Source organism: Phymastichus coffea, unplaced genomic scaffold (genome assembly GCF_024137745.1).
Source record: "Phymastichus coffea isolate CEN01 unplaced genomic scaffold, Cenicafe_Pcof_1.1 PCOF00166, whole genome shotgun sequence".
NCBI lineage: Eukaryota > Metazoa > Arthropoda > Insecta > Hymenoptera > Eulophidae > Phymastichus > Phymastichus coffea.
In genome coordinates, this window is record NW_026706977.1 from 125886 (window position 1) to 152809 (window position 26924).

The 26924-nt window shown below is 41.6% G+C and overlaps 2 protein-coding genes across 5 annotated transcripts; both read left to right on the forward strand.

Moving 5' to 3' along the window:
* The first annotated feature begins 2719 nt into the window (after window positions 1-2719).
* Window positions 2720-21568, forward strand: LOC131673053 (elongation of very long chain fatty acids protein AAEL008004-like). Of its 3 annotated transcripts, XM_058950713.1 has the most exons (9): window positions 2720-3574; window positions 13695-13824; window positions 14245-14435; window positions 15050-15130; window positions 16351-16434; window positions 18663-18719; window positions 18796-18901; window positions 18998-19294; window positions 19433-21568. In XM_058950713.1, the coding sequence occupies exons 2-9, from the start codon at window positions 13767-13769 to the stop codon at window positions 19645-19647; spliced, it is 1089 nt and encodes a 362-aa protein (XP_058806696.1). In that variant the 5' UTR covers window positions 2720-3574; window positions 13695-13766; the 3' UTR covers window positions 19648-21568. The 3 variants fall into 3 exon arrangements, with proteins under 3 accessions (XP_058806696.1, XP_058806698.1, XP_058806697.1); XM_058950715.1 differs by lacking the exons at window positions 2720-3574; window positions 16351-16434 and adding an exon at window positions 8091-8343; XM_058950714.1 differs by lacking the exons at window positions 2720-3574; window positions 15050-15130 and adding an exon at window positions 8091-8343.
* Window positions 21569-22217: 649 nt separating this feature from the next.
* LOC131673062 (ADP-ribosylation factor-like protein 8B-A) lies at window positions 22218-24725 on the forward strand. Of its 2 annotated transcripts, XM_058950740.1 has the most exons (4): window positions 22218-22364; window positions 22641-22832; window positions 23306-23622; window positions 23729-24725. In XM_058950740.1, exons 2-4 carry the CDS (start codon window positions 22710-22712, stop codon window positions 23847-23849), a joined length of 561 nt encoding a protein of 186 aa, XP_058806723.1. In that variant the 5' UTR covers window positions 22218-22364; window positions 22641-22709; the 3' UTR covers window positions 23850-24725. The 2 variants fall into 2 exon arrangements, with proteins under 2 accessions (XP_058806723.1, XP_058806722.1); XM_058950739.1 differs by having other exon boundaries at window positions 22218-22832.
* The last annotated feature ends 2199 nt before the right edge of the window (window positions 24726-26924 follow it).

Sequence of the window (26924 nt, forward strand, 5' to 3'; positions counted from 1 at the left end):
TAAAATATTATTTTTTTTGAAAATATTAAATTCAATATTAAGTTGTAGTAGTACTTTCATTTTGGAATTCTTTCTAAATCGCAATTAGTTGAGGTTTTATAAAACGTTGTGGTTCATACATCATAGTCAAACTGACCATTCTTCAGATGATACTTTGATGCTTATTTTTAAAAAATAATGCGGAGATGTTATATTTTTTGCGACTAACTTATCGATTACATTTTCCTATTAAAAATAATATTACTATATAATGAATTATCAATTTCTTTGGTATGGATCTGTGAACTACATTTTTATATCCGTTTGCGTTTTGTTTGCTTCGATTGTGAATTGTGATTTTGCACAAAACTATTAGAGAATAAAATCTCAGACAAACGTTTGCGACGTAAATAAGTAAAAAAATATTGTTTTTTGAAATGAAATGTAGTGAACCCTTGAGTCCTGTAATTTATCTTTGTAGAACACATAAATAATGGATCTCTGGATTTGCATTTTCTATCTGATCGCTCTTCATAATTAGAAAGGTGTCGGAGAGTCGACTTGGTTATCAATAAATTTATATTGAAAGTCATAGTAAGATTGTATTTCAGAGATAAAAATTGGAATTAGACTTCGTGTAAATATGTACAATGCTTTTACCTTTTGGTGTATTGTAAAACTTACAAATCACGTTCAACTGAAAAATAATGTTAACTTTGAAAAACTACGACTGTAAAAGCTACGATTCGATTGTAGTATATCATCTGAGATAATATCTGACAAGTGATTACAAAATATTTCAACAATTGCAAATGTATTTTCATGAGCACCATTACGCGACAAAAAAATATTGTGACTGCACTTTTTTTCTCCATTTTCTGATGAACCTCTAAACAACAATATTGAGAAAAATTGTATGCATATAAGTACATTCAAGAAATATGTGTTCATTTTCTGTAATCATCGTGATTAATATTGTAAATTTTCTAAACCAATGTAAAACAAATAATAATATAGGAAACGAAAGAATAATAAAAAAACAACTTGAAGAGTAAAATGATTGTTATTGTATGCACGAGTTTAGAAAATAAATTAATGTAATAGTTAATCGACATGATTCTCTTAATGCCGAATATGTGAATTGTTTATTTTAGCATGTTTCTTATTATTCTTTTGCACAAAACAGCAAATAAAGAAAAGACTCGAATGATGTTTATACTATACTTATTCGACATAGTATGATTATACGTGTGTATGTATATATATATATATATATATATATATATATATATGTATACACACACACACATCTGTTTGAAGGGCTCTTTTATACGAAATGATGGTTCATACCCTTTTTTAATATGATTGATAAGAAAATTCATACTAGTAATAAACGCTTAAATATTTATGAAAAAATTCCATTGCGTATCATTACTTTTCACCTGTTTATATCGCGAACCCTTTATACTTCCTACTCGTTTGCTCATATCTTTTGAATTTCTATTATCAAATACAAACATACGTTTATATCATTGTTATCAATGTGATGTTAAAAAACTAATAATTTGTAGGAGTGGAATCTAGAAAATATTTTGTTAGCCGTTGTTAAATACTGTTTGTTAAATACCGATGCAACAGTTTGCATAGATAAAAATATACGCATGATAAAAATTTTCTGGAAATTTTGGAAGGTAAAAAAGCATTCAGCCTTGATGATTATTCCGTCGTAATGTTTATTGATAGACGCTTTAATATCTGTTATTTTCCAAGCGATCGACATTTAACATATCCTTATTAGCTGATAGTCCGTTTAAGCATCGAATAAAATAATTCGATTGTCCAATTGTTGTGATAAAGCTCGTTTAAAGAAAAACACGTTTGAGCTTGCGTTCATTACTCATGAATTCATTACGCGCTGCTCCGGATTCAAAAACCGTCGGCAGCGAACAATTTAGTATTGAACCATACTATTCATCGTTACAAGCTCTTGTGTACATACGCACCTATACTCTGGATGTAAATAATTAAGGGCCGCGAGGCTTGCATACTATGTTCAACGAAGCAAATGAGTGCACGTAAATGTGCTGTATCGATCCCGCAAGTAAATGAAAATTTCGCGGATTAGGTCGAGGACACGTTAGGGAAAGCGGCGTGTCTCAAGATTTGATTTTGATGCTAATAAATTGATGTAAATCGCGAAAGTTTTTTCGACGCGCGCGCAGGGCAACACCACTTTTTTTTTCTCGACATTTATCGAAATTAAGACAAGCTAATGTTTATTATTTTGGAAGCTACTGAATCGAAAAGTTGTCACCGTCCGAGATCCACTGACAATTGTACGGCTGCGTAAGCACTGAACAAAATAATACAGTTCGCCAATATTTGCAATAAATTTTACGATTGTTCGTATTGTATCAGATGTTGCTACAAGATGAATCGTGAACTTTTTGTAATAGGCGAACCGACTATGTTATGTACATGAATATTGATGTATTTTTTATCGCCTAGTTATACGAATTGGTCACAAAAAGTCGCAATAAAATTAGATAACAGTTGAGCTTCCTAACGATTGTGATGTGGTTTTGCATAAGAGATTACAAAAAATTGATAGTAATCAGTAGAGCAGCAGCGCGATATGTTAAATCCATTGTTGCCGCGTCCACGAGCCAAATTGTGATAGTGCTGCCCTCGGCGAAGACGAATAGTATTAGTGTACGAGTGATCTGGAGAAATAGTGTGAGTGCGCGCTCGCTGCTATATACGTGGGTGCAGGCTGCAGTACCAGTGCGTACATGGATTAGCGAGCGAGCAGAGCGGATGACTATAGACTATAAAGAGAATAGAACGTAATGATCGTCAGTATTTCGGTGGTGACTGGTCGCCGAGCGGTCTATCGCCCTCGTCACCGCGACGTCAATTTTCGCGAAAGAGCTGAGCCTAGAGTTTAGCTCACGCGGACGAGGTGAACCGAATGAGCACTGAACGCGGTTCGTGTCAGCAGCAGCAGCAGCACTATCCGAGCCGTGCTGCTACGCTGCGACAGCTCCTCGCGTGTGGTTTATACGGCAGCAGCTCGCCAATTCTCCTTTCCCGTTGGATTTCGCACTGGCAGAGAGACTCGCGAGCCATGAGCCGGCCTCGTTAGTTCCAAGTCACAAGTCGTAAAGTTGCGGCCTCTTGCATGCTCTCTCTCTCTCTTTCTCTCTCTCTCTCTCTCTCTCTCTCTCTCTCTCTCTCTCTCGCTGCTGCTGCTGCTCGTTCCTGCACACGCTTGAGTATCTCGAGCGCGCGCGCGTAGCCCAGTGTTCATCTCAACTGGCCTGTCTATATTTGAGATAAACATATCAGCATACAAGTTGACAGTGGCATCGGCGGGCTGCTGTACAGTTACGACGACTAGCCATTGTTGTGTAGACATCGAGCAAGTTCGCCAAGTGCGCTGGATACGTCCACGAGACCTATCCACCTATGCCTGGTTCTACGATTCGGCATTTTGAAATCTCGCCTGTTGCCCTCGCAATTGACTTCGGTACTGGAGTGGCTCCTTGGCAACGTGCGACGACAGGCTGCACGAGCACAGGTTTCCGACCAACAGGTAACGAGCGCCAGCTTTCCATTTAACTTTAGTCCGAAATCCGTGCACGCCTCGCTGTCCGCAGTGCAGCTTAGACATAGCAGTGCCAGTGCTCGTGGGCGGTAGTGCTTAAGCGTTTGTGCGTCAACTCGCGGCCGCTCGAGCTTCGTACACGGAGCGGCGTCGTTCGTTTACACCTACCAGACATCGGTAGGCTTGTACGCGTATGGCTCAGCCGGTGTACAGCCGCTCGCAACGCTGTAGCGTCACGCAAGTGGATTATTCCTGTTCGACGGCTCTCCGCGCGATTCACGTGGAGTCAGCTGATTCGGTCGAGCGCGTTTCCATCTCCGGCAGGCCTCGTTCGCGCTCGCCGCGTTTTCGTATTGTGGCTCGCCTGCCTGTCCCGCGCGAGCTGGCTCCGTTGACAGGCGTCGCAGCCAGTCGCGACGCCCACGTGAGATGGTGGCCGCTCGCTCGCGCGACATTATATCGCGGAGCGCCTCGGATTTGATCGGGCGCCGTGAAATCGCCGAGATAGTCGCGAGCCGAGGAAACACACGTGGATGCCCCCGACGCCTGCGCTCTGCCGCTCGAGGCTCGAGTCCGCGCAGCCGCCTGCGTCGCGCTTATTACGTGATGCCTCGTTACGCGCGCCGAACATGCCGCACCTGCGCATGCGACTTGTACGAGCGATTCCACAAAAAAAGTTTCACAATTCGACACCGTTTTATCAAATGTTCGTAGGCTACGCTCTCGGCTTTAGAATTCCGTGGTTCCCCGTGGACGGTTGCCACTCAAAAACGACGTTGGCCCATCTGCCCGCATGCCCGTGATGCTACTTATTTGCCGTTGCAAGTGGAAACATCGGTTGAGAGAGGTAAACGCGATCGTTCATGACTTTCATTGGGCTTTTGACATTCGGTGAGAAACGCGGAGAGACGGAGCTAATCCGAGCTCGAGTTCGGATCCCTTCAGTCGCGAGACCTGTCGAAAGCCGTATTTCGGTTTATTTTCGGTTCGAAAGTCGGAATACGGAATCCGGTGGAGCTTCCGAATCGCACAAATTTATGCAAAACGTATCCATCGGCTCTGGATTCTTTACGCAAGGCTAGAAATCTGTCGAGCATTCCGAACCGACAAATTGGAATTTGAGCGCGGATTAGCGCCATCTTTCCTCGTTTCCGCGTTAAATTCCAAGGAGCCCGCACGTTTCGATTGGTTTTACGATTTACGTGAGCGAAGTCGGGGTGGTGTCGCGAGCGCACACCCTCTCGTTGCGCGAAGCCAGACGCGCACCGAGGACGACGGACGACGGACGACGAGCAGGCGCCCGCAGCGTAACCCCCAAATAAACCGAAAGTGACGCGTACAGGCAGCGACGTGGGATTGCGTAAGTTTCCCCGTGGAATCGTATACGCGCCTATTGAGGATAGTTTAAGCGCTCGGCCACGCACGTGCACGACTATTGCGCTGGCTGACAATCACATTTTGTTACGAGCGTAGTTTGCATCAGGCTACAGTATCCGTCGCAGCGTCAGCCTTATTTAGCGATCCAATTACCTGCGCCGCTCTGCCGCGCTCTCTCCATTATCGCGCGTTCAACGATCACTCTGCGCGCGGCTTGTTTGACTTAACGAGACGCCGGATCCGCAATCCGACCGTCGATTAATTAAATTAAATCCGCCGGCGTTCGCGTTCTTTTTCACGTTTCTACTCGCGCTCTTCGCGATCGCTGCAGCCTCGCGATTTCGCGTCAAGTTAACGGACTTCGAGAACGTCAACCTCTTGAACGACGAGCTCGCGCTTTCGTGAAATTTCGCATTCGCTCTCGATGATACGAGAGAGAAGCGTCGCAGCTCGCGTTTGCCGCTCGGGAAATCGTTCTCTTCCTAAGCCGAGCGCAAGTTTGCGGCTACCGGAACGCCGAACGCACAAAGCGCTAGCTCAGTCGGCCGTATCGCTAGAAATGACACCTGCGCAATTTCTCGCTCGAGTCCGGGACGCGTCGGCTTTAGTTACGCGACTAAAAAAAATCTGACGATATAAAAGCTGATCTTCGCCTTGAATTCAAATTGGCACCTTTCCAGCGAGAAATATCGAAATCGTTACCAATCTCTGTAGCTACCTTGCGTATTCTTTCTACGCGATTACCTGCTAATGGAGGGGCCATGCCTTATTTCTATATTAACGATCACAGCCGGAACACTGATACTCCAAGGCTTAACTTTCGAGTCTCGCTTTGCCTCGTCTCAAGTGAAATCGAGATCATCTACTCACTTTGGCTATTCCTTTAATTATTCATGCATATTTATAGTGGAAACGGTTCAACAAACTACTCTCAATGAAAGCCCGTTAAATAATCGTCTTTCAGTTTACCTATTCTTATGCTTCGGATGATTGGGTGCGTGCGATTCAAGGACTCGAGTGGCATTCTACACTAATTGGCTTACACTAATTTACTTTTTGACGTGTCACATGTGCACGATATTTAAAAATTCATTCTGCCGGGGAAATAGTCGTTTTCTCAAGAAGGCAATCAGGGGAACCTTCCAAATAGGCGTATAATTGAAGTGACATTGATAAGCCCAAATTTATCAAGCTGGCATTTCGTCAATAATATCCGAGGTTTTTATTTGAAATCTAGGAAATTGGATGCATTCGCATAAATCTTCAACGTGTAACAGCAATGACGAACGAACTTTTTTTTCCGAACGTCTCGAACATCTCTGTCGCTATAAATTACCAGTGAAATTAATAAAACAAGAAAAAAACAGAGAGAAGCTTCCGGACCTTTATCCTTCCTGTTTTTGACGATTGAAGAAAACTGATATTATCCTATTCGACATAATACTTCTGAATCATGACGAATTGCGATTCGTTATGAGGTACCACTAAATGTTATTCAGCTCTGAGGCGAAAGACGAGAAAATTCGTAATATGATCAAACTGACATCAGCGCTGATTGGGCGGCCGTAGAAATATTCCACATGACATTTTTCGACATTGTTAATGCAATTCCCAAAAAGAGCGAGCGACGCCGTGACGCAAGAGAAAGGAGCACGGAGATAAGAATGCGAAATTGTCGTGGAATCCGCCTCGTCCCGCTTCATTTTTACGCCAAACTAAAAACAAAATTTCTGGTTTGCCAAATGTTTCTGACGCGCGGCTCGGTACTTCGCACGCATTTTCGTGGCGTTGACGTTCCCGCGATCGCAACGCGAACGTTCGCTTCTGCGATGAGTTTCGAATCGACGCGGTTGCTCGCGTTCGAATGTGGAAAAAAAATGGATCTGAAGTCGAGATTGGCGCGGTACCGCAGTCTCGAAATTCGGAACGCGCTATCCCTAACAGATCGCCGATGCGGGGAATAAAAAAAAAATCATCGCCTTTACAAATCAAGTTTGAAGACGCACTCGAGCGTACACGTACGAGCGTAAAGAAAGAGCTTCGAAAAGTTGGTCCGTCTATTGGCATATCCTATCTCTGCGGGCAATTAAACGGTAGTTTTCAATTCCCGAACGTTCCTCTCTTCTCGCTAACAACGCAATCGTGAAAAGTTTACCCATCCAAGTTGGTTTGCTTATCGGCCACCGGACCATCAGGAAGTTTATAAAGAGTATTGCGTTCTTATGTTCGCGAGCAATTAACATATCGTTTATTCTTGGTAAAAGAAGATTAGAAATCAGCGAAGCCCAAGAGGCCGATGCGAGCGTCGGACGACGAGAATCTGCATCCGAACGCGAGTCGCGACGCTCGAGACAAAACGATTGTCTAGAACAGTCGAACGTCACCTTTCCCAGAGCAGACCAATTTATTCACGATTCAGTTATAATATTTGATTTTCAGCCAATCACAACGAAAACAAAAAAAAAAAAGAAAGGAAAGAAACGCTTTACACGTCGCGAGTCAAAGGTCTTCTACGTCAGAGAGACTCGGCGGATTCCGTACACTCGACAGTTACATAGATCCGCAGATGAATAACAAATTTAACGATCACTGCTTAACGACATTAGACTTTAAAATCATCGAGACGGAGGAGAGGTCAAGACGACAAGTGATGGAAAATTTATGGATTGACACCGGCCGCGCGCCGAACATCTCTATGAAATTTAATGCCTCGACGTGCTGTGCAGTATTTTTGAGAGGGAGAGAGAGAGAGAAATTAAATAAATAAGAGAATGGGAAACGCAACAGAAACTCAACGACATCTCGGTCCAATCGTTCGGCAGCGCACCGCGCGATCACCGCCGCGTGTCATCCCGCCGGAGGTGCGACCGAGAGGTGGAGATCGCGGCACGGTCGTCCTGCGACGGCGAAGGTGCCGCGAGCGAGCGAAACGGGGCGGGGGAGGGGCCCGGGGGCCAGCAAGTGCTCGCGGAGTCGGGAGGGGACGGCCGGAGAGCGAGCGAGACAGAGAGAGAGAGAGAGAGAGAGCGCGACTAACGTAGGAGGTGCCGGGTCTCGCGGACTGTCAACATGGCGCGTCGGTTAAAAGCAAGGCTTTGCGCGCGTCGCACGGCCAGTTGTCGCGAGAAGAGCCGCGAGAGAGGAAGACAGCCACGGCGGCGTTTAAATCCCCTTGCGCGCACACACAGCCGCACGAGCGTCGCGCATCACGCCTGCCGCCGAATGTGTGTCACGAGTGTGCCTTGAGTGTGGGAACGCGCACGGAAGCAAAACAATTGCGACAGGCGAGCTCGCGGCCAAGGCCGACGCCGCCCGCACGGGAGCAGCGGAGCTTGCCGCAGCGGAGACGCGGCCCGCGGCCACGTCGCGCGCCACGCCAGGTGAGCCCCACCGTCGACGAGCCGACGCTCCGGGCCCGGGATCGCGCAATCGGCCGCGCGCACGCAACCTCAAGGTCCAGCGCCTCGCGGCTACTTGGTATTCGCCGCCCGTGGCGGACTCGCTCGCGCACATACTTATCGCCGCGGCGCCGTCGTCGTCGCCGTAACCGCGGCAAGCTGCGCGCTCCTCCTCTCTCCGTCCCCCCGGTCCCCGCGAGGTCGCGCGCTTCCTCGTGGATTCGCCTTCTTCCGCATTCCTACGCCGGCGCGCGCCGCCACGAGGTCCTCCCATTATTCGCCGACCGCCCCGGCGAGTCGGTGGGCCTCGCGAGTCGGCGCGGCGCGTCCAATGAACCGACAATGCGAGCGCGAAAATTGGTCGCGAATCCGTCGCGCTGCCGGTAGAACGGCCGGCAAAAGTCGGCGCGCGATTGGGCAAGTGCGCGGGCGCGTTGGGCAATGTTTAATAGGCCGACCGGCAGCGCGGAGTTAATACCATTGTAATTGTATTGCTGTCGCAATGAGCCTGCACCGGCGGTCGGCGCGCGCGCTGCAGTTGGGCAACGCGCGGCAATGCAACGAAAGTATCGACGGCGCGCGCCCCGGCAGTCCAGCTATTCCGGATAATTGTCGCGACGGCCAACGATTTGCATCTGGTCCGTTGGCAAACGCGGCGCCGGGCTGCGCCTTTCGTTCCGCATCGGCGGACTCGCGCGCCGAATCTTTTCATCGCCAATTGACGGCAAGCAGGGGGGCCCCCGATCGAGTCCGAGTATTCTCGCGCGCCGCACGGCCGCCGCTGCCAACTAGAGCTGCGCTCTGCCTTTGACGGATCGACGTTGCAGTTTTCGTGAGTACCAAAGTGCTGCTACTGTACGTTCGGCGCGCCTCCTCCCAAGGTTGGCTAAATTGTGGAATTCTGGGACGGTTGCATGTAGCCTTCGCTTTATTCATTGCAAACTGCAGAAGGCCACAAATGCAGAGACTTCTACTCGTGATTGACCTTCGATTTGCCATTAGTTATAAGTACAAGCATTTCTGCGATTTTAGTTTGTAAGAGCGTATTGTTTTTATACTCGATCTTTGCGCGTTTCCCGAAACGTTGTGCGAGCGACAGTTTGCACTGGTGTTCATTTGCCTCTATCCGTAACAGTTCAATGTAAAGTCAACTAAAGAACGCTCCAAGAGGCAATCAAAAATGGGTGAAAGCATAGCGGACCCGGTCAACGAATGCACCCACTCGATTGCTCGTTTTTTACCGCGATGCTGGATTGTGTTGGAGTCCCGCGAGGCGCAAAATCCTTGGACCAACGGTATCGTCGACGCGACGCGCAAAACCGTGAAAACTCCTCGACTTCCAATCGCCAGTGCGGCTTTCCTTGATCGATTAGTTCGGGGAATTCCGGGTTGTTACGCGAATACATCCGGATCTGGGCAGATGGCGCGTACGCGCCAGCGGGCGATTTATCTCGTTTGGCCGAAACTTTATCGACGTAACATTTTTAACCGAGAGAGTCTGGTTGCAGACTCCGTTTGACTTTCTAAACTAGTCGCTCGACGATGCTCTTCGTTATCGATTGCGTGCGTCGCTAGTTTCTTTTTTCATTTCTTTTTTTTCTTCTTCTTTTTATGCTGCGCATATGAAATGAAGCATTGGGTTAAGTAACAGTTATTCCGATTCGATCATCAATCTGCGAGGTATTCCCATGTCGCTAGGTGTTTCAGACAGAATATGGCTTATTCATGCTAATCGCGTAACTCTCACGTTGTTCCACGGAACCTCATCGGTTTCCTGTACTGCCAAGACGCATTGTTTAACGAGGTACGCTCGTTAGTTCGTTCGTGCGATCGACAAGAAGCGGCGAAAGCAGCGAGATACGATGCAGATTCGCGTGGGCGTCTCGCCGATCCGGCTGACGGTGTACCGTGACAACCGCGAGTTCTCGTCGACTAGGAGAGACGACGGAAGAGCGCGAACGTAAGCGTCGCGGATCGAAGGCTTTTGGGAGAGCCCGTAGCGTCCGCGTCGCCGAGCTCCGTGACGAGTCGTCGTGGCGGTCGACGATCGGCAGACGCCGGCCACGGCGGACCGAAGCCGCGACGGAGGAAAAAAAACGACGAGAGCGAGCACGCGCGGCGAGTCCGTAGGAAGTTCACGAGGACGCGCTGTAAATCTCGATTGGCGAGAGAGAGAGAGAGAGAGAGAGAGAGAGAGACCTTTCGCTGGAAGTTGACGGGCGCCCGAAGCGGAGAGACGCCTGGAAAAGGCGCTCTGGCAATCGCCTCTTCCTTTTCTTTTTTATTTTTGCATAATCGCCACGGCCGCGTACGCGCAATGTTTGCGCGCGGGAGCCACTCGCCACGAACGCTACGGGGATCCGTCGAGTGGGCAAGCGCGAGACGGCGAGGTCGCTTCTCGCGTCGCGCTCCCTTGCCCGCGGTCGCTTTCGGCGCAGGACGACGCACCGGCAGCCGGGAGTACGTGGGCGCGGCTGTGCCTTTTCGCAACCCGATTTCGTTTGCTCGGCGCGTCCGCGAAGGTCCTGGCCTATCTCTCTCTCTCTCTCTCTCTCTCTCTCTCTCTCTCTGCTCGGTCGTCGTGACACTCGCGCCGCGAGGAAAGCTGCCGAGTCACGGGCAGACGCGCCGGGCGGAGACGCTCGCCCCGATGCCTCGGCGGCCCCCGCAGTCCCTGCGTCTTTCTCTCCCGCTCGCGTAACGCCGATGACGCCAATCGCCACGGTGGCCTCGACTCCTGGGATCCCGCGCGGCGATCGCCGAGGGCTGTTCGGGCCCGCAGCCTCTGGCGGCGGAGCGAGCGCGCCAGTCCGCAGCCTTACGCTCGCCGCTCCATTGTCTTTGCGAGCGAGCGAGCGAGCGGGCCGCGCGCGCCGCATCAGCGGCAAATGCTCGTTAGCGAGAAAATGAGGAACGAGGAGGAGGCCGACGAGGTCGCGCCGACCGATACCGCGAACCGAGAGAATTGACGAGCCGAGAGAAAAAGAGCGAGGCGCGCGCGCCCGAACGGGTGAGAGCGAGGCACGTTGCTCAACGCGCCGACCGACCTTGACAACGTGCTCGCGACTCCTTGTAATTTTTCTCTCTCTCTCTCCTCGCGTCCCGCGTCCGATTAGCGCGTGGCGGCTGCGCGCGCGCCTCGCTCCCGATGGCGATGGCTCGTCCCGCGCTGCGACGCGCGCGGCAATCGCGGCCCTCGATAGCGCCGATACGCCGCACCACGCCCCACCGCGCAGAGCTCGACGCCGGCACAGCGTGCTGCACGGCCGTCGACGGCGAGGCGTTCGCGCGCTCGCCGGTCGGAACTGGCGGACTCGGCGCAAGTCGGGATTCGCGCGGCAAGGATGCGCGGGGCTCTCTTTGTGCGGCGCAGCCTTCGTCGAGTTGCCGCAAAAAGTGCAGCGTCACGCGCGTCTCGAGCATTTTCTCTCTTTGCTGCGCTGCCTCTGGCATCTTCGGGAGCGATTAACAGGAGACGCCCGGGGGTGGGGGGGGGGGGGGGGCGATGATCGCCGAGCGCGCGGCACCTTGAAGATCGGCAAGGTCGAACGCCGCGATCGGAGATCGGTCGTCGCCGATGCCTGCAGCCAGCCGACGAGGCCGACGTACGCGTCGTATGGAACGGGGCGCGCGCGACAAAGCGCGAGAGCACGTTGTAAAGCGAGGAGAAGGCCGCGCAATTGTTGATAGGAAAGTGGAACGCGACGAGAAGTGCGCGGCTGCAATGAGTAATGAAAGCCGGCGGAATGCGCGCGGCGACGGCTATTACAGGCAGAGAAGAGCCCAGATATTCAGAAACGTTCGCGTTCTCGCGCGGCTCTCGGCCTTGACGGACGCAAGCAAGGCTCGAGTTGCATCGAAAGTGAAATAGAGCTACGGCAACGGCTTACCAAACTCGCCTATAATGTAAACCGGGCGTGATACCACGGCCGGGCGACGAGCGGCATGCGTAACGCGCGCGCGACACGAATGAGCGGCCATTCGGCTGCCTCTCGCTGTCGCTCTCTCTCTCTCTCTCTCTCTCTCTCTCTCTCTCTCTCTCTCTCTCTCTCTCTCTCTCTCTCTCTCTCTCTCTCTCTCTCTCTCTCTCTCTCTCTCCTCTCTCTCTCTCTCTCTCTCTCTCTCTCTCTCTCTCTCTCTCTCTCTCTCACTCTCTGCATAACGCATCGCGACGCGCCGGTGCCGTTTCGTCGGGGCGCGCGACCGCGCGAGATGTCGTTGGCGAGCGAGCGCGAAGTGGCCGAAGTGTGCCAGCGCGGTCGATCGATAATTGTCCCTCGCATCGATCCTCGCTCGCTCGTCGTTCCGACGAGAGCCCACTGCTGTCTCTCTATCTCTCTCTCTCTCTCTCTCTCTCTCTGTCTGTCTGTCCGCGGTGACGAAAGCCGGCGGTCGATTGGGTCAGCCCGCGGGCGGAATTCAGCGGCGCGCCCACAACAGCGTGTTCCGCGGCAGTGCCGTCGCGCATGAATGGGCGTACGATCGAAGTGAAACTCGCCGACGACGAGCGGGAGCCCGAGCGCGGCCTCGGGCGCCGCGCCGCCGCGTGCTCACGGGCGCGCGTTGAGTAATGGGCGCGCGCCCTGGATCACGTATGTACGCGCGGCGCCGCGAGTGTGCCGCGCGAGAGCCTCGGCTGCCGATCCTGTCCGCGCGCCGCTTCACCGCCGATCGCGCGCTCCCGGCGCATTGTGCAGGCGCGCGCTTTCAGTTTCGCTTTTGGCGCCTCCGCGCGCGCGCCGGCGGTCGTCCGACTCCTCGACGCCCCTCGCGGCTGATCGACCCACCGCGCGCCGGCCGTGCTCGCCGAATGTATCGAGCGTTCCGTCGACCGAGCGCACGCACGCGTAGGGAACGAGGAGGAGTTGCCTGTCGCTCTTCTGCGATGTCGTCGAACCGCTCGACGACGAACGCTAGACAAAATTACCGACGAACGTATAGCGAATCATCCGACAATTCTGATCGTCGCTTTCTGCGCACGAAACATTTCTCCCCTCGCAATGATATTGTAAGTCTCTCGTTGCGATCGTTATAAGCAAACGGCTAGAAAGTCACTGAAGCTTTGAAATATCTTTGTAAGTAAGCGGCTGCGCGGAGTGCATTTTTTTAAATTAGCCCCATCCAATTATCGGAAGCGACAAATAATTGAGCAGTATCTTTAAATCTTATGAAACTAGCAACAAGATTTTTAAGAAAAACTCAATAAGTCTGATAAAACAGCTTCATTGACAATACCAACATCCATTGCTTAAATTATACGAAAACCGGTTTTGTGACATCTAATGTACATTTCATTTAATAACTATGTATAATTATTTCTTTCTTGTTTCAAGGCGCAGTTTTTCCAAAACCGGCACAGACCATTAAGACGCTGATCCTATTGCCGTAAGGCTTGCTTTACAAACATGTCAATCGTCATGGAATATGTGGATCGATTTCACGAGATGTTGGATAAACACGCAGGTACATTTTTGAAGCGATCATCTCAAAATCTCAAAGTTAAATTTTCATTTTGGAATACTGCCCTCCGTAATGATGAAGTCTATCAACGCACTCCATTTAAATATTTACATTGGCTCAATGATTAATTTTAATGCCAGAAATAGAGTGCGGAATCTCTCACACATTGCGAAACTTCTTTTATAATTGAAAACTCTGCAGAACGCTCTCAGCCAATATTATGATGGAATTTATTATGATTATTTTTACTTACGTCAATAGAATTGTATAATGTTTACATTTAGATAAAATTACACATTTTTATTTCTGAAAACTGAAGAGAGGAGGGAATAGTCAAAAGTGTTTCTCAAATTTTTATGTAAATCGCCAGAATTTCAAATAATAATCTTTTCAAACTGTTTAATCAACACAATATTCTTTCAGACAAACGGACGGTCGGTTGGTTTTTAATGAGTTCTCCATTCCCCACGTTAATCATCTGCCTTAGTTATGTCTACATTGTCAAGGTTTTGGGCCCAAAACTTATGGAAAATCGAAAGCCTTTTCAACTCAAGAACGTTCTGATAGTCTATAATTTCTTTCAAGTTCTCTTTTCGGCGTGGTTATTTTACGAGGTATGTTGAAACTAGAAATTTTTTCTCTCTATTGGAATGAAACTTAACGATAAAATAACTTTTAATACTAAAAGTGTAAAGGAAGAAGACACTTGAATTATCTCTGTCTTTTTGGTAAATAACAATTGGATTAATATTTGAATAATTTTTCAAACAATCTGAGCGCCAGTCGAAAATATTTGTAAGAATTATTGAGGTCTTGAAAGATTCAACATCCAAATGTACAAAGGTAAATTAACAATTAGAGAGCTATCAAGACCTCTTCATCTTGTACATTGTTATTCGTTACGTGCACAATTGAAAAAGTATATTGACAGTTACGGGTTTGAATATCAGTGCCGACTAAATAATTATTTGATTATGTAATTTAATCGTGAAATTGCAAATAATAACAGACTAAATAAGGCCAAACCGAATAAATTGTATGATTTTTATTGCGTCACGCGGAATTGTTTCCTTTGGCCTATTTCGTACTCGCAGAAAATTAATTTTTCTACGCGAACGAGGTATTTCGATTGTGCATATAACAAATTTCTGTAAATAAAACTGTACAAAGAAAAAGACAAGGAGAACGTGAAAAGTAGAAATTTCAAATTTCGATAAAACAAATGCAGAGTCTGATGGGAGGCTGGTGGGGCGAATATAGTTTCCGCTGTCAACCAGTAGATTATTCCGACAATCCAACAGCTATAAGGGTGAGTTTTGTGTGCAACCTTCTTTTCAGACTGAAGCTGATTGTCCCTGACGACGCAGACGACGAAACTGGCCCTGAAGTTCATTTACTAAAGAGTTCATTATCTGATCCTGTCAAAACTGTTTCCACACGCGTATGAGTATACGCAAATCATGCAAGCACGTGTTTTGATTATTAAATACATGTTTTTGTTTATTACGTTATAATTTATTAGCTTTCTACGTTCAAAGTTTAAAGATACCGGCCCAGTGCAATTTGCATAAATTTTTTTTCTATTTGATGGTTCCCTAACTACTGGCCGAGATGTTGTCAATTGTGGAGCTTAGCTAGATTTATTAGCATCAATTTTATTAACGGTTAATCCTATTCACAGTAACTATTGCTCTAACATCTTCACCGGACAGGAAATTTTTAATGGTTCGATTGCGAAGTACGTGGTTTTCAACATTATACTCTTTTGCTTTTTGTAGCTGCTTGTGCTGCTTAGGTGTTTCAGTTAGTATGTTCAAATGATGAATTGGAAAGTTGTCATATTCAACAAAGTTATTTATATCGCAATTAATTTTATAACTTATTCTTAACGTACTAAATCACAAATCTACAAATTATTTGGTAGTCGCTTATTTTTAAATACTTCAAACCAATTTTTGAAATAAGGGAAGCACGTAGGGTAAATATACAATTGAAAAATTTCTAAGAAACTAACCAGACTAGATTCTGCGACATTTCAAAATACATCATATAAACATATCGCTATATGATTTATTTTTGCAGTAAAAATGTACAGTTTAATTTGCAAACAATTTAAGGTTATTAATTTTGTTGATACAATTGGTATAAAGTATTACGTTAATATCTTAAAATTTTGAATTTCACATATTAATTGGAACATCAAATTGGAAAATAATAATGTGCCGATATATTATTGGAATCAGTGGAAAAATCAATTTTTCGTTATATTTCTTCACCAGTAATTGCTTGCTATAGTTCGCTGTACTTTAATAAGCTTCAATTTGTACAATTGCTGCAACTCAATGAATGAGGTATATCTCACATTTGAATAAATCAAAGTATATTCACGAAGCGAAGTGTAAATATAGTTTCATGGACATATATTGTATTTAGAGCAAACAAAGTTTATGTAACATGATGTGTATAATGAAAAAAAATGTTTTATATTCTAATATTGGTTCGATGGCCTTTGGGCGGTTGTGGTTGCAGATAGGAATGTCCGGATGGCTGACGGGCGAGTACTCGTTGAGGTGTCAACCGGTAGACTACAGCGATCGGCCCCAAGTATTACGGGTGGGTTTACCGAATGCCTTATTAACCTAGTATTATGGTCATACTAATTTGCTTTGCTATCGTGATATTCAAGTTTTTATTTCACACTTGAAGACAAACGAAAATCTTAACATACTAAGCTTTTAAATGTCATAAGGGATACATTTTTTATTTATTTTACGAATGACACGAGCATTATGAATTCTGACTAACGTTGATAAAGATTCAAGTATTTTTGTGTAAATTGATTTCACGCAATATTTCACATTATATCCAATCATATTGGTATAATGTGAAACAAACAAAAAATTTCCCTTGTGACTACTTATTACCATTTTCCAAATAATAATGACACTAGATTTATATTGACTTACCATGAACGGATGCTACATGCAGAAGAATTAAACATTCTTGACTGGCATGTCTAATTCGTTGAAGCTCGATAGAATCGATCGATAGAAGTATTTTTAATCGTAAAAAAGCTTTGGTGAGTAAACGCGAATGGGTGTTTGTAGCACTGATTTTTATTAATTATTTTCTTTTCTATCGAGAAAACATTATTCAAAATATTGGAGTAATTAAAATCACATAATCGTAATAGTCGAATGTAATGTGCAATCTGTCACTTTATATTTACATTGCAAAAAAATGCAAGCTAATTAAACACTAAAATTTTACTAAAATGTCTTTTGTATGAATATTTTGTACATATAATAATGTTAAACTTATATTAAATATTTCGAGGATTACTAACAGCAAGTATTTTTGCTTCTGAACTGTGTTTAATGCATAGCTCCGTGGTTAGAACCCTCATGCCGGTCTTTACTCGAGAATACTCACATCCTTATACTCACATATCCATATCCATACCAATCAGTACAAATATTGACACACACATATACTTATGAGTTTTTTCTCTTGATTGTTTCCCAAGTTATTAAAGAATTACTAAAGAATTATTTTTGTTTTTGCTTGTTATAAGCCGAAAATATACAAAAATAGCGTGGGAACGTGTCGAAATGTTACCATGGCTTCCGCCTGCCTTTGCCTTCCGTTACGTATTTGGAAAAAGTCAAAAATGCTTATGTTAGTGCTCGAAACTTATTGGTGAAATTCTTACGACAGACTTGGATTCGATTAAGAATTATTGCATCAGGTTAAGCGTATGCGAATGTAATTTCAAATAGCAGAATTTTTATTATACTAATTCGAATGGTTTTAATGGTTACGTTTATTTTCAATCAAACTACCGTCAAAGGAATCAATGCTTGTTCGTCGGAAACTTGACCTGTAAACGCGATGCGATAATAAAATGATTCGATTGGTAATCGAGCGCATGAAAGCGGTGAAAATATTTGTAGCGAGGCAGGTTATTCCGGTGAGATTATTCGGGCGCCGATCGATCGGGTTGCACCACTCAATGACATAAGAGGATTTTGGTCGTTCTAGCTCATACGAATACCGGTACGAAAGAATTTGGCGCGACTGGGCCTCGCTGCAAACGAGACAGTTCAACCTGTCACGCGTTAGTGAAAGCGGTTCTTTTTCCCATAGGTCTGTTTTCATATGACTACTCGCAAATTTCAAGCCGGTCTAGTCGGCTTGATTAATTTCGTTAATCAGTTTAGTTTTTAGGTCAAGCTTTAACATAGCTCCGAGACACGTATCCAATCGCCAAATCATATTCACCATGTGCGCAACTGTCTTGACATAGTAACAGCCGTCGAATGCGTTAAGCTGTATGATATTCGGAAATAACAGAAAATGTAACTGACTCTGTACGATTAGTTTGGATAAATATTTAAATGTTTTTATTTAATATTTATTAACAAATGTATTGTTGTCTCTATCTAACTTGATTTATCAAATCTCAATACTTTCATTAGAATTGTCAAGAGAAAGAACTCGACAATACTACTTTGACAATGATTACACGATACATGCGCTTACACGACTGTTTACGTTCAAACTACTCGATTACTTTGCAAAAGATAAATGCAAGAGCAATGTGATTAGGCGAAATTAAGAAATTTGTTTTAGCGATCAAAGTAATCGGTGGTTTAATTAACAGAAATGGATCTGTTCCAGATTCAAACACATAAATTTACTACTTATTCGACTTTAGAAAACGCTAAAAATATCTAAGCTTTTTGCCCTCCAAGAAAAAAGAAGATAAAAAGATTTAGATATTTCCTCACTTTCTGAATTATCAACTTTTTTAATAATGAAATATTATTTACCGACGACAGATGGTTCATGCAAGTTGGTGGTACTACTTCTCCAAATTCACAGAATTTATGGATACGGTTGGTACATCATTCTTATTGTACGCGAAATCAATTTAGAAATGTCATGTACAAGTGTATCGCTCCAAAATTTCAGATCTTTTTTGTACTGCGTAAAAAAACCGATCACGTATCCACACTTCATGTGATCCATCACGGTTGTATGCCCATGTCTGTTTGGTTTGGCGTCAAATTTACACCTGGTGAGTAGGTCTTAACCGAAACTAAATTACCATTTGGTCAACGGCGCCTTCCTTACTCCAAGGCAAACCTACATCATCCTTTTGTGCATTTTTCAGGCGGACATTCGACATTCTTTGGTTTGCTCAACACGTTTGTACACATTATCATGTATTCGTATTATCTGTTGGCTGCCTTGGGCCCCAAGGTGCAACCATATCTTTGGTGGAAGAAGTACCTCACAGCTTTCCAAATGCTACAGTTCGTAGCAATCATGGTGCACGCATTCCAACTACTCTTCATTGACTGCAATTATCCGAAAGCTTTTGTCTGGTGGATCGGCATGCACGCCGTCATGTTCTTCTTCCTGTTCAACGAATTCTACCAACAGAGTTATGCACAGAAAAGTAGAAAAGGTATGTACCGCCTTTCGCTCATTACTGTCAATTTATTTATCTATTTTTATTATCTAATTATGTGCATTGGCGCGTTGTAGACGATAGCTATGTCTTAGTAAAATAGAGCGAATATAAAACTTTATCGATTAATTTCAGCCGCAAAAGCAGCCGCAGCCGCAGCAGCAAAAGAAGCATCAGCTAGTAGCAGCACGTTATCAAATGGAAAAACGCCGTACAATGGCACTGAGTTAAACGGCACGAGACGACGAGAGGCTGCCGATTATTACGTCAAGGGCGACAGCATCGCTGTCTCTGAATTGCATTTGCGAAAACCTGCATTCGCCGCTGCAGCTGCCGCTCCTAGTGAATAATTCTCGATATTGGTATCTGCGAAGGAACTTTATTTTTTGTTTGTTTTCTTGTTGAAAAAAAAATTATGATAGCCGATAGATTAAGTAATGAGCTCGTATTTCAAATGCGTTTTTAAAATTAGCGATGAAAATGTGTGAGTGTACGCGCGCGTGTTTGTAAGAGAAAAAGACAGCAAAATAGAGGAAGAGAGGGGGAGACAGAGAGAGAGAGAGAGAGAGAGAGAGAGAGAGAGAGAGAGAGAGAGAGAGAGAGAGAGAGAGAGAGAGAGAGACAGACAGACAGACGACAGACAAAGAGAGAAGCGTCTATGGAAGAGACAGGCGGGTTCACAAAAGTTGTGGTGTGACATTAACGCAGTGTGCAAGAAAAAGAAAGAACAGAACAAAGCCTTGCTATCAGTGTTGACTAGCACACTGTTATCGTCAGCGACCTGAGAAAACTTTTGATTACGTTTTCTTGCGAGATTTTTCTTTCTGTACTCAAAGATGAAACTCCAAGTGTGCCGATAGTTACCTGTTGGAGCTTCCTATATTGCGGTTACTTCACTAGCGATTAAGTGTGTTATATACAAAGAACTTGCGATTAAAATTTCATCTACATTTTTCAAACTGTACATTCGGCTGTATATGCAAGAAAGTAATGTTGTTTTTCTTCCTGAAACAGTTAGTACTAATACCGATATTCGCTTGACTGCTGAATCATTGTAAATCCAATCTAAAAATTAGGTACAATCAATTCTCAAGATATGATCACTTCATTCAAAAGTCTCGATCTACTAAGATCTATGAATATATATTATAGAAAAAAAGAAGTCAGATTGCTTGATTGCCAACTATAAGATCATCAATATTTACATAAACTTATAAATTTATTATGTATATATAATAATACGTTTAAGTAACAAAACGTGCCAATGATTGAACACTGTTGAAATATACATTATTAGTTTATTGTTTTAATGAATTAAAACGAACAAGTATGTACATCCGCTATTCTTGTGATGTTTTCCGCTTTACAGTTTCTAGTTTGCTCAATGAATAATGCGTGCTATCGACGCTGAATATTATTTACTTTTTTTATTGAATACCTTACATTTTTAAAAAGTATCAACTTTCATGTCAATGAATCATATGTTTTTCTTTTTTAAATTAAGGAAGATTCACTTGTTCAATTTATCAAATCTGCGATACCCGATGCGCCATTCTTTCATTGATAGAAAAAAAATCATTGTAAATAAATTATATATTGTTGGAAAAGTTAGGGTTCGCGTACAACACGTGCAATAATAGTGGTCTTCGACATGTAGAATATAGTTGATAGGGTGTCATTCTTTTTATAGGCGAATATTTTTCATGGCAATTTTAAAATGAAAAACGTTTATACATAGTTAACTTAATATCTCAATAATTCAATAATTAACAATTAAAAGATCATCACGGTCCTGTGATATTGGCTAAATTTGATTTTTATAACGTGCTTATTAAGTAACTTTTTTGAGAACGTTTTTATAGAAATAAAATTCATTTTTATAATGAATGATTACATCAATCGAATTAGTAGTGTAATTATAAAAATAAAATAAATAATTATGTTTTATGAACGAGTTCTAAGCAGTACTTAAATACAATAAGTACTATAAAGTTATTTCTTTATTCACAATGATGTTGTTGTAGTTTTGAAATGTTCCATTAGGACTTTTTTATGAAATTTGTAATGAAACATGTTGAAAGAACATATACATAACACTACTGCCATAACAAGTGTTGGAAAAGCGCCTATCTGATAAGGTAAAATAACAATTGTATAAATTTTAAGCTCTAAATTATAAAATTAATTTTCCAAATTGAAAGAAATACCATTGTATAAATTTTGTTTTCAATTTCTTGTCCTTTGATGAACAAATAAATTGAAATATTTTTTGAGTCTTATTTCACCGATTTTTAACACTTATACAATTTCTAAGATGGAATATTTTTACATTATAATTTATTCAAAATATGTAATATTTAAAATCATTTTGATTGTATGATTTTGATAAAATTACTTTTTTAAATACAATTTTAATATTCGCGCTAAATAGACGATCCCAGTTTTGATTACTGGATCAATTTTATCTGTTGGTTAATACAGTTTGGCAGGTTCATTTTTGCGATTAATTGAGTCTGGAAATGACAAATTTTTAAATGCATTATTTTTATAATTAATCCATTGAAATTTTTAAGAATTTCATATTTGTATGCATTTCTGCGTACGCAGTATGTACACATGCATAAATTGATTTAGGTAAGAGTGGCTTGACACCTTAAGTCTTCTTCACGCGAAAACAGACAAAAAGTTTCAAGTGTATCTGCAGTAACATAAATTTTTTTCTGCATTAATAAGTCAGAATAGAAAATATTCTATTTTATTTATCTATCATATTTTATTTAATATTTTTCGGATTGGATATTTGGAATAGTCAACGAACATAATTTATTATTAACACGAAACTTACGGCTATCAGGACGCTAAGATTTCTGGCATCGTTTCAATGTGCAGGAGACCTAAGTTTGAGTTTGCACTGGCGGTGACTGTGCAGTGTACACTGACTGCGAAGCCAGTAGGCACCGACTCAAAACGAAGTTTTCAGAAATTTATTGTTCTGTCAGGTCTGTGTTGATGATTTGCACTTTGAGTGGATGAGCCATGCATGTATAGTCCTTCCACTTATGCAAACGTACGTATGAACGATCAGTATTAAACTTCATTAATAAGTAATGCCGAATGGTGATACTTTTTTTAAACACTTTCTTGCTGAGGATACATGTCCTACTCAAGTATAAAATATTACTGCCAATATTGTGTATTTATGCAGTCCGTGCATAAAACTCATTTCTGTCAAGTGACGTGTTAATCACATCCCAATCAGTGTTGACGTATTTTTGCATATACATCGCCAACTCTTCTTACTTTTTTAATCAATAATTGAAAGGGTGCATGCATCCATCCAAAGGTGCGGTTTGTCTGACAGATAGTGCATTTTTTTGATAATTATCAAGACAGTTATTAAAGGACCGTCAAAATGTTAGCACTCATTAATCGGATTCTCGACTGGTTCAAATCTCTTTTTTGGAAAGAAGAAATGGAGCTGACCCTCGTTGGACTCCAATATAGTGGAAAGACGACATTTGTAAATGTCATTGCGGTATGCTTCTATTTGTTTTTTAGCTACATTTAAATATTACTGTATATTGTTTGAACGTCGAATTCGCGAATTTTAGGTTAGGTGCCCCTCCCTATAATCGTCAGTTTTTATTATTCTTTTTCATTCGAATTTTGTTTTTTTTTTTTCGCACTTGATATTTCCATTATCGTCTTTTCTATCACTGTTCTAAACAAATTGTTGGTTTAGTAATAATTCTCTGAACTAAATATAGAATAAATGTCTCTTACTTGTTTTTATTCTACTTAAATTTTAGATCAATTACATTTGATAAACTGAATTATTTGATAAATAATTAAGAAATTTTAAGAACTCAAAATATATTTATTAAAATTTAAGTATTATTTTGTGTGGATAAGAGCATTGATTAACATTTACACCTGTTGCATAGAAATAAATTTAACAATAAGGAATAAAATACATTTGTAATTTGTAATTTACTTTCTGTTGTTCAGTCTGGACAGTTTAGCGAAGATATGATCCCAACCGTAGGATTCAATATGCGTAAAATTACAAAAGGCAATGTCACCATTAAAATTTGGGATATTGGGGGTCAACCAAGATTTAGATCAATGTGGGAACGTTATTGTAGAGGTGTTAATGCTATTGTTTACATGGTGGATGCAGCTGATCCAGAAAAAATTGAAGCAAGTCGTAATGAGTTACACAATCTATTAGATAAGCCCCAGTTAGCTGGTATACCAGTATTGGTTTTAGGAAATAAAAGGGATTTACCTCATGCCTACGATGAAAATGGGTTAATAGAAAGAATGTAAGTAATTTTTCTGATTTTTATAGTATCATTGTGTAATTTCTTTACAGCATATTATATTTCTAATACCAGGTGAAACTAATTTTTATTTATTTCTATTTTCCAGGAATCTTTCTGCTATTCAAGATAGAGAAATATGTTGTTATAGCATCTCATGTAAAGAAAAAGATAATATTGACATAACTTTGCAGTGGCTCATAGCACATTCAAAAAGTGGAGTTCGCTAATTATTGGCATTTTAATAAAGTCTGAAAAAATCTTCAATAACTCAAAAAACAAAACTAAAAATAACAATTTTATTGTTGGCTTGTAAAGGAAAAAGCATAATTTTGAAAGATCCATGATAAAACCCATGATAAAAAGTTAATTGAATTATAAATTCTTGTTCGTAACTCATTCATTTAGCTGAATCTTTGTATTTAGAAAAAGATTTAATTCAATAATATAAAAGTAAGTTGAATAAAACTGTAAAGTAATATTGATTGTTTGTAAACAGGAAATTAAGTTATATATTTTAAAAAAATAAAATGCAGGCATTTAGAATACCATTGTAGATGGATGAAATACCATTGTAGGTATTCATGCTTATAAATCTTAAAATGCATGGCTTCTCTAATATTGTTTTTTTGCCTTTGTCCAAAAAATGAATTGTAAATTACTAATATAATTAAAGATGTTGAGGAAATGTTTTTTTAATAACATCAACAACTTGAGAGATTTTTCTTTAAAGTTTTTTAATTAAAAATATGTACAATTTTCTATGTATAGTTAATCTTGGTTTGTTTTTGATGAAATACAAAAGCATTATTAATGGTATTTCAAATAATTGTCAAATGTAACGTAGAATGTTAATTTTAATAGAAGAAAAATCGTGTGAAAAAACATTTATCAAGAATTGCGTTTATTCATGAAAATTTATTTCACACATGAATTGTATGTATAAGAAATTCCTCATACATTGTGCTTCACTATCTTTATACAGTTTCCATGACTGCGTCATAAATCCTTTTTTATTCTGTAAACAATTATTACTCGTCTAGATTTATAGAATAAAATTATTTGAGGTATACTCATGAATAAAAGTCTGCTAAATCAGAAATCTATTTAACCTATGTAACACTTTCTCAGTTAAAAATTAGTCCAGTTATGTTTAAAAACTCTTATTACAATAAATTTTTATTTGGGTATAGATAGAATTTTATTTGTAAGTGTAATTTATCAAACTTATAAGCATTGAAATAATAGTTAGATGATATAATGGTTGTCTATTATTTATATTATTTAATACAATCAGTTGTAAGCTATTTGTGAATATCAATTACAATAAAATCTTATAATTCCATACAAGAATTTAATTCAACCTTTGTTTTTATTTTAACATAAATACAGGCATATTTGAGTAAAAGAAAGTTTTATTTCAATTTTCATAACTAAAATTTGTACAAATACTATAAATAACTATTATTTATCTAGTCTACCGCTGTTCATTTCAATTATATACATAGGATTAAAAAAAGTCAATCGTACAGGTGGCAAAGGGCCCTATCACTCTTCGTAAAGAGTGACAGGGAGGTAACGGTAAGGGCACGTACGCAGCCGCGGCCGAGTAGCAGTGAAGAAAGTAGCCGTTCTACTGGGAATGTTAGTTAATTCAGCTTTAGCGGCGCACTCAGGCCTGATATTAGCTTCGTATTATAGTACGTTAATTACAGTCTGTCAAACTGCAAAAGATACCGCTCAAGGAACAGTAAAATCAGAAAAAGTAATTTAATTTGAAGTATATAACATATGAGTGAATGAAGATTGTTATTTAATTTGAATGATTTCTGTAATCGACACCTCGACTGATCTAATGTATAATATCAGATTTTATTGGACGCGGAAAGTATAAAAAGTTATTAAAGAGATTTACGAAGAGTGGCTTATTGCAACTAATATTATTCAATAATTTAAAAAAATATTTTAAATATAATCACATAGATGCACATGTACATGTAAAACGCCTCTGTCTATTATTTAGAGTCAATTTATACACATATAACAGTGACCCCTGCGTGACCACATTCAGCCAAAACCGCATGATCGACAATTGAAATAACTTCACTTTAACTTACTCTTCAAAACCTACTTTTCAAGTTCATGAAAAATTTTTTTTCATCGATATATATCATTAATTATGAAGTTTAGTATTATAGAGGTTTCTGGGAAACGTTACTGGAACCTGAAATCCTAGAATCTATAACTACAGGCCCTTAAACCCCAATCCTTATGGACCTTATAACCTGCACGTGGATTTAATCATTCTCAAAGTGAAATTTTTCTAATTGTATTCACCAGCCATTCTCACGACTTCTTCTCTGGTTGAAATACTAGCGAGTAGTTTTTCATCAACCGTTTTGATGACTCTGGAGTGAAATTTTTCAGCTAAACAAATTAGCCGTTCTTATGGTTATACTTCTCCTTCTACGAGTCGCATAGTGCTTTTCACTTTATTACGCACAAAAATAAGTACATATAAGTATATTACTGCGGTTATTTTAAAATATCATTGTCTATTTTTAAATCAATCTGTATGCATTTGCAATGTATTTGCATTGGACTCCAGAATACCGTATAAATGGTACATGACAATGTTATTAATCAAGTACAATTAGTGAAACAATTATAATAAACTATCAGTTTCAACGCGTACAACTTCAATCACTCTATGTGTTGATAGAAATGGAAAAATAATTGCAGTCGCTGATTTAATTTAATTTAACAATGGAATACATTTATTTCAACAATGGATAAAAAAAACACATTGGGAATCGTCTATTGGCGAATTGCGTATTAAGTAACATATACGAAAATTCGAAAATACGAAAATCTTGGGTACATAATTATTTTCGAATATCTGTTACCAAAATGGAAGAGCTTTTACTAAAATTTGGACAAAGATTATTTAAAAAGTAGGAGATTCATGAACCTATTGGACTTGGAGAACGATCGATTAGCATCAACATTAACGTCAAATTGTTATATTGCGGTCGTTATTTATTCTTTATAGATTTCAACTTCTGTGCTGATTCGGCATATTCATTGAACTATCCATATTTATTTGGTACTACGTTGTCTGAAACTTGTGAAGCAATATGAGTCAAATTGTATCCAGATGGACTATATGGTCATTTGAATCAAGAAGATTTTGGCTTCAAATAGCAAATGACTATATGAGAAAAAGTCGAATTTTTCTTATTGTATTGGCTTAATTGATGAAAAGCATATCGGTATTGAGTAAGTTGAATTTTTACAACTCTATA

Coding starts and splice junctions, on each gene's coding strand:
- LOC131673053 (XM_058950713.1), top strand. CDS start 13,767: ATGTCAATCGTCATGGAATATGTGGATCGATTTCACGAGATGTTGGAT. Junction 13,825..14,244: donor GATGTTGGATAAACACGCAG/GTACATTTTTGA, acceptor ATATTCTTTCAG/ACAAACGGACGGTCGGTTGG. Junction 15,131..16,350: donor ACAATCCAACAGCTATAAGG/GTGAGTTTTGTG, acceptor TTGTGGTTGCAG/ATAGGAATGTCCGGATGGCT.
- LOC131673062 (XM_058950739.1), top strand. CDS start 22,710: ATGTTAGCACTCATTAATCGGATTCTCGACTGGTTCAAATCTCTTTTT. Junction 22,833..23,305: donor CATTTGTAAATGTCATTGCG/GTATGCTTCTAT, acceptor TCTGTTGTTCAG/TCTGGACAGTTTAGCGAAGA. Junction 23,623..23,728: donor AATGGGTTAATAGAAAGAAT/GTAAGTAATTTT, acceptor TCTATTTTCCAG/GAATCTTTCTGCTATTCAAG.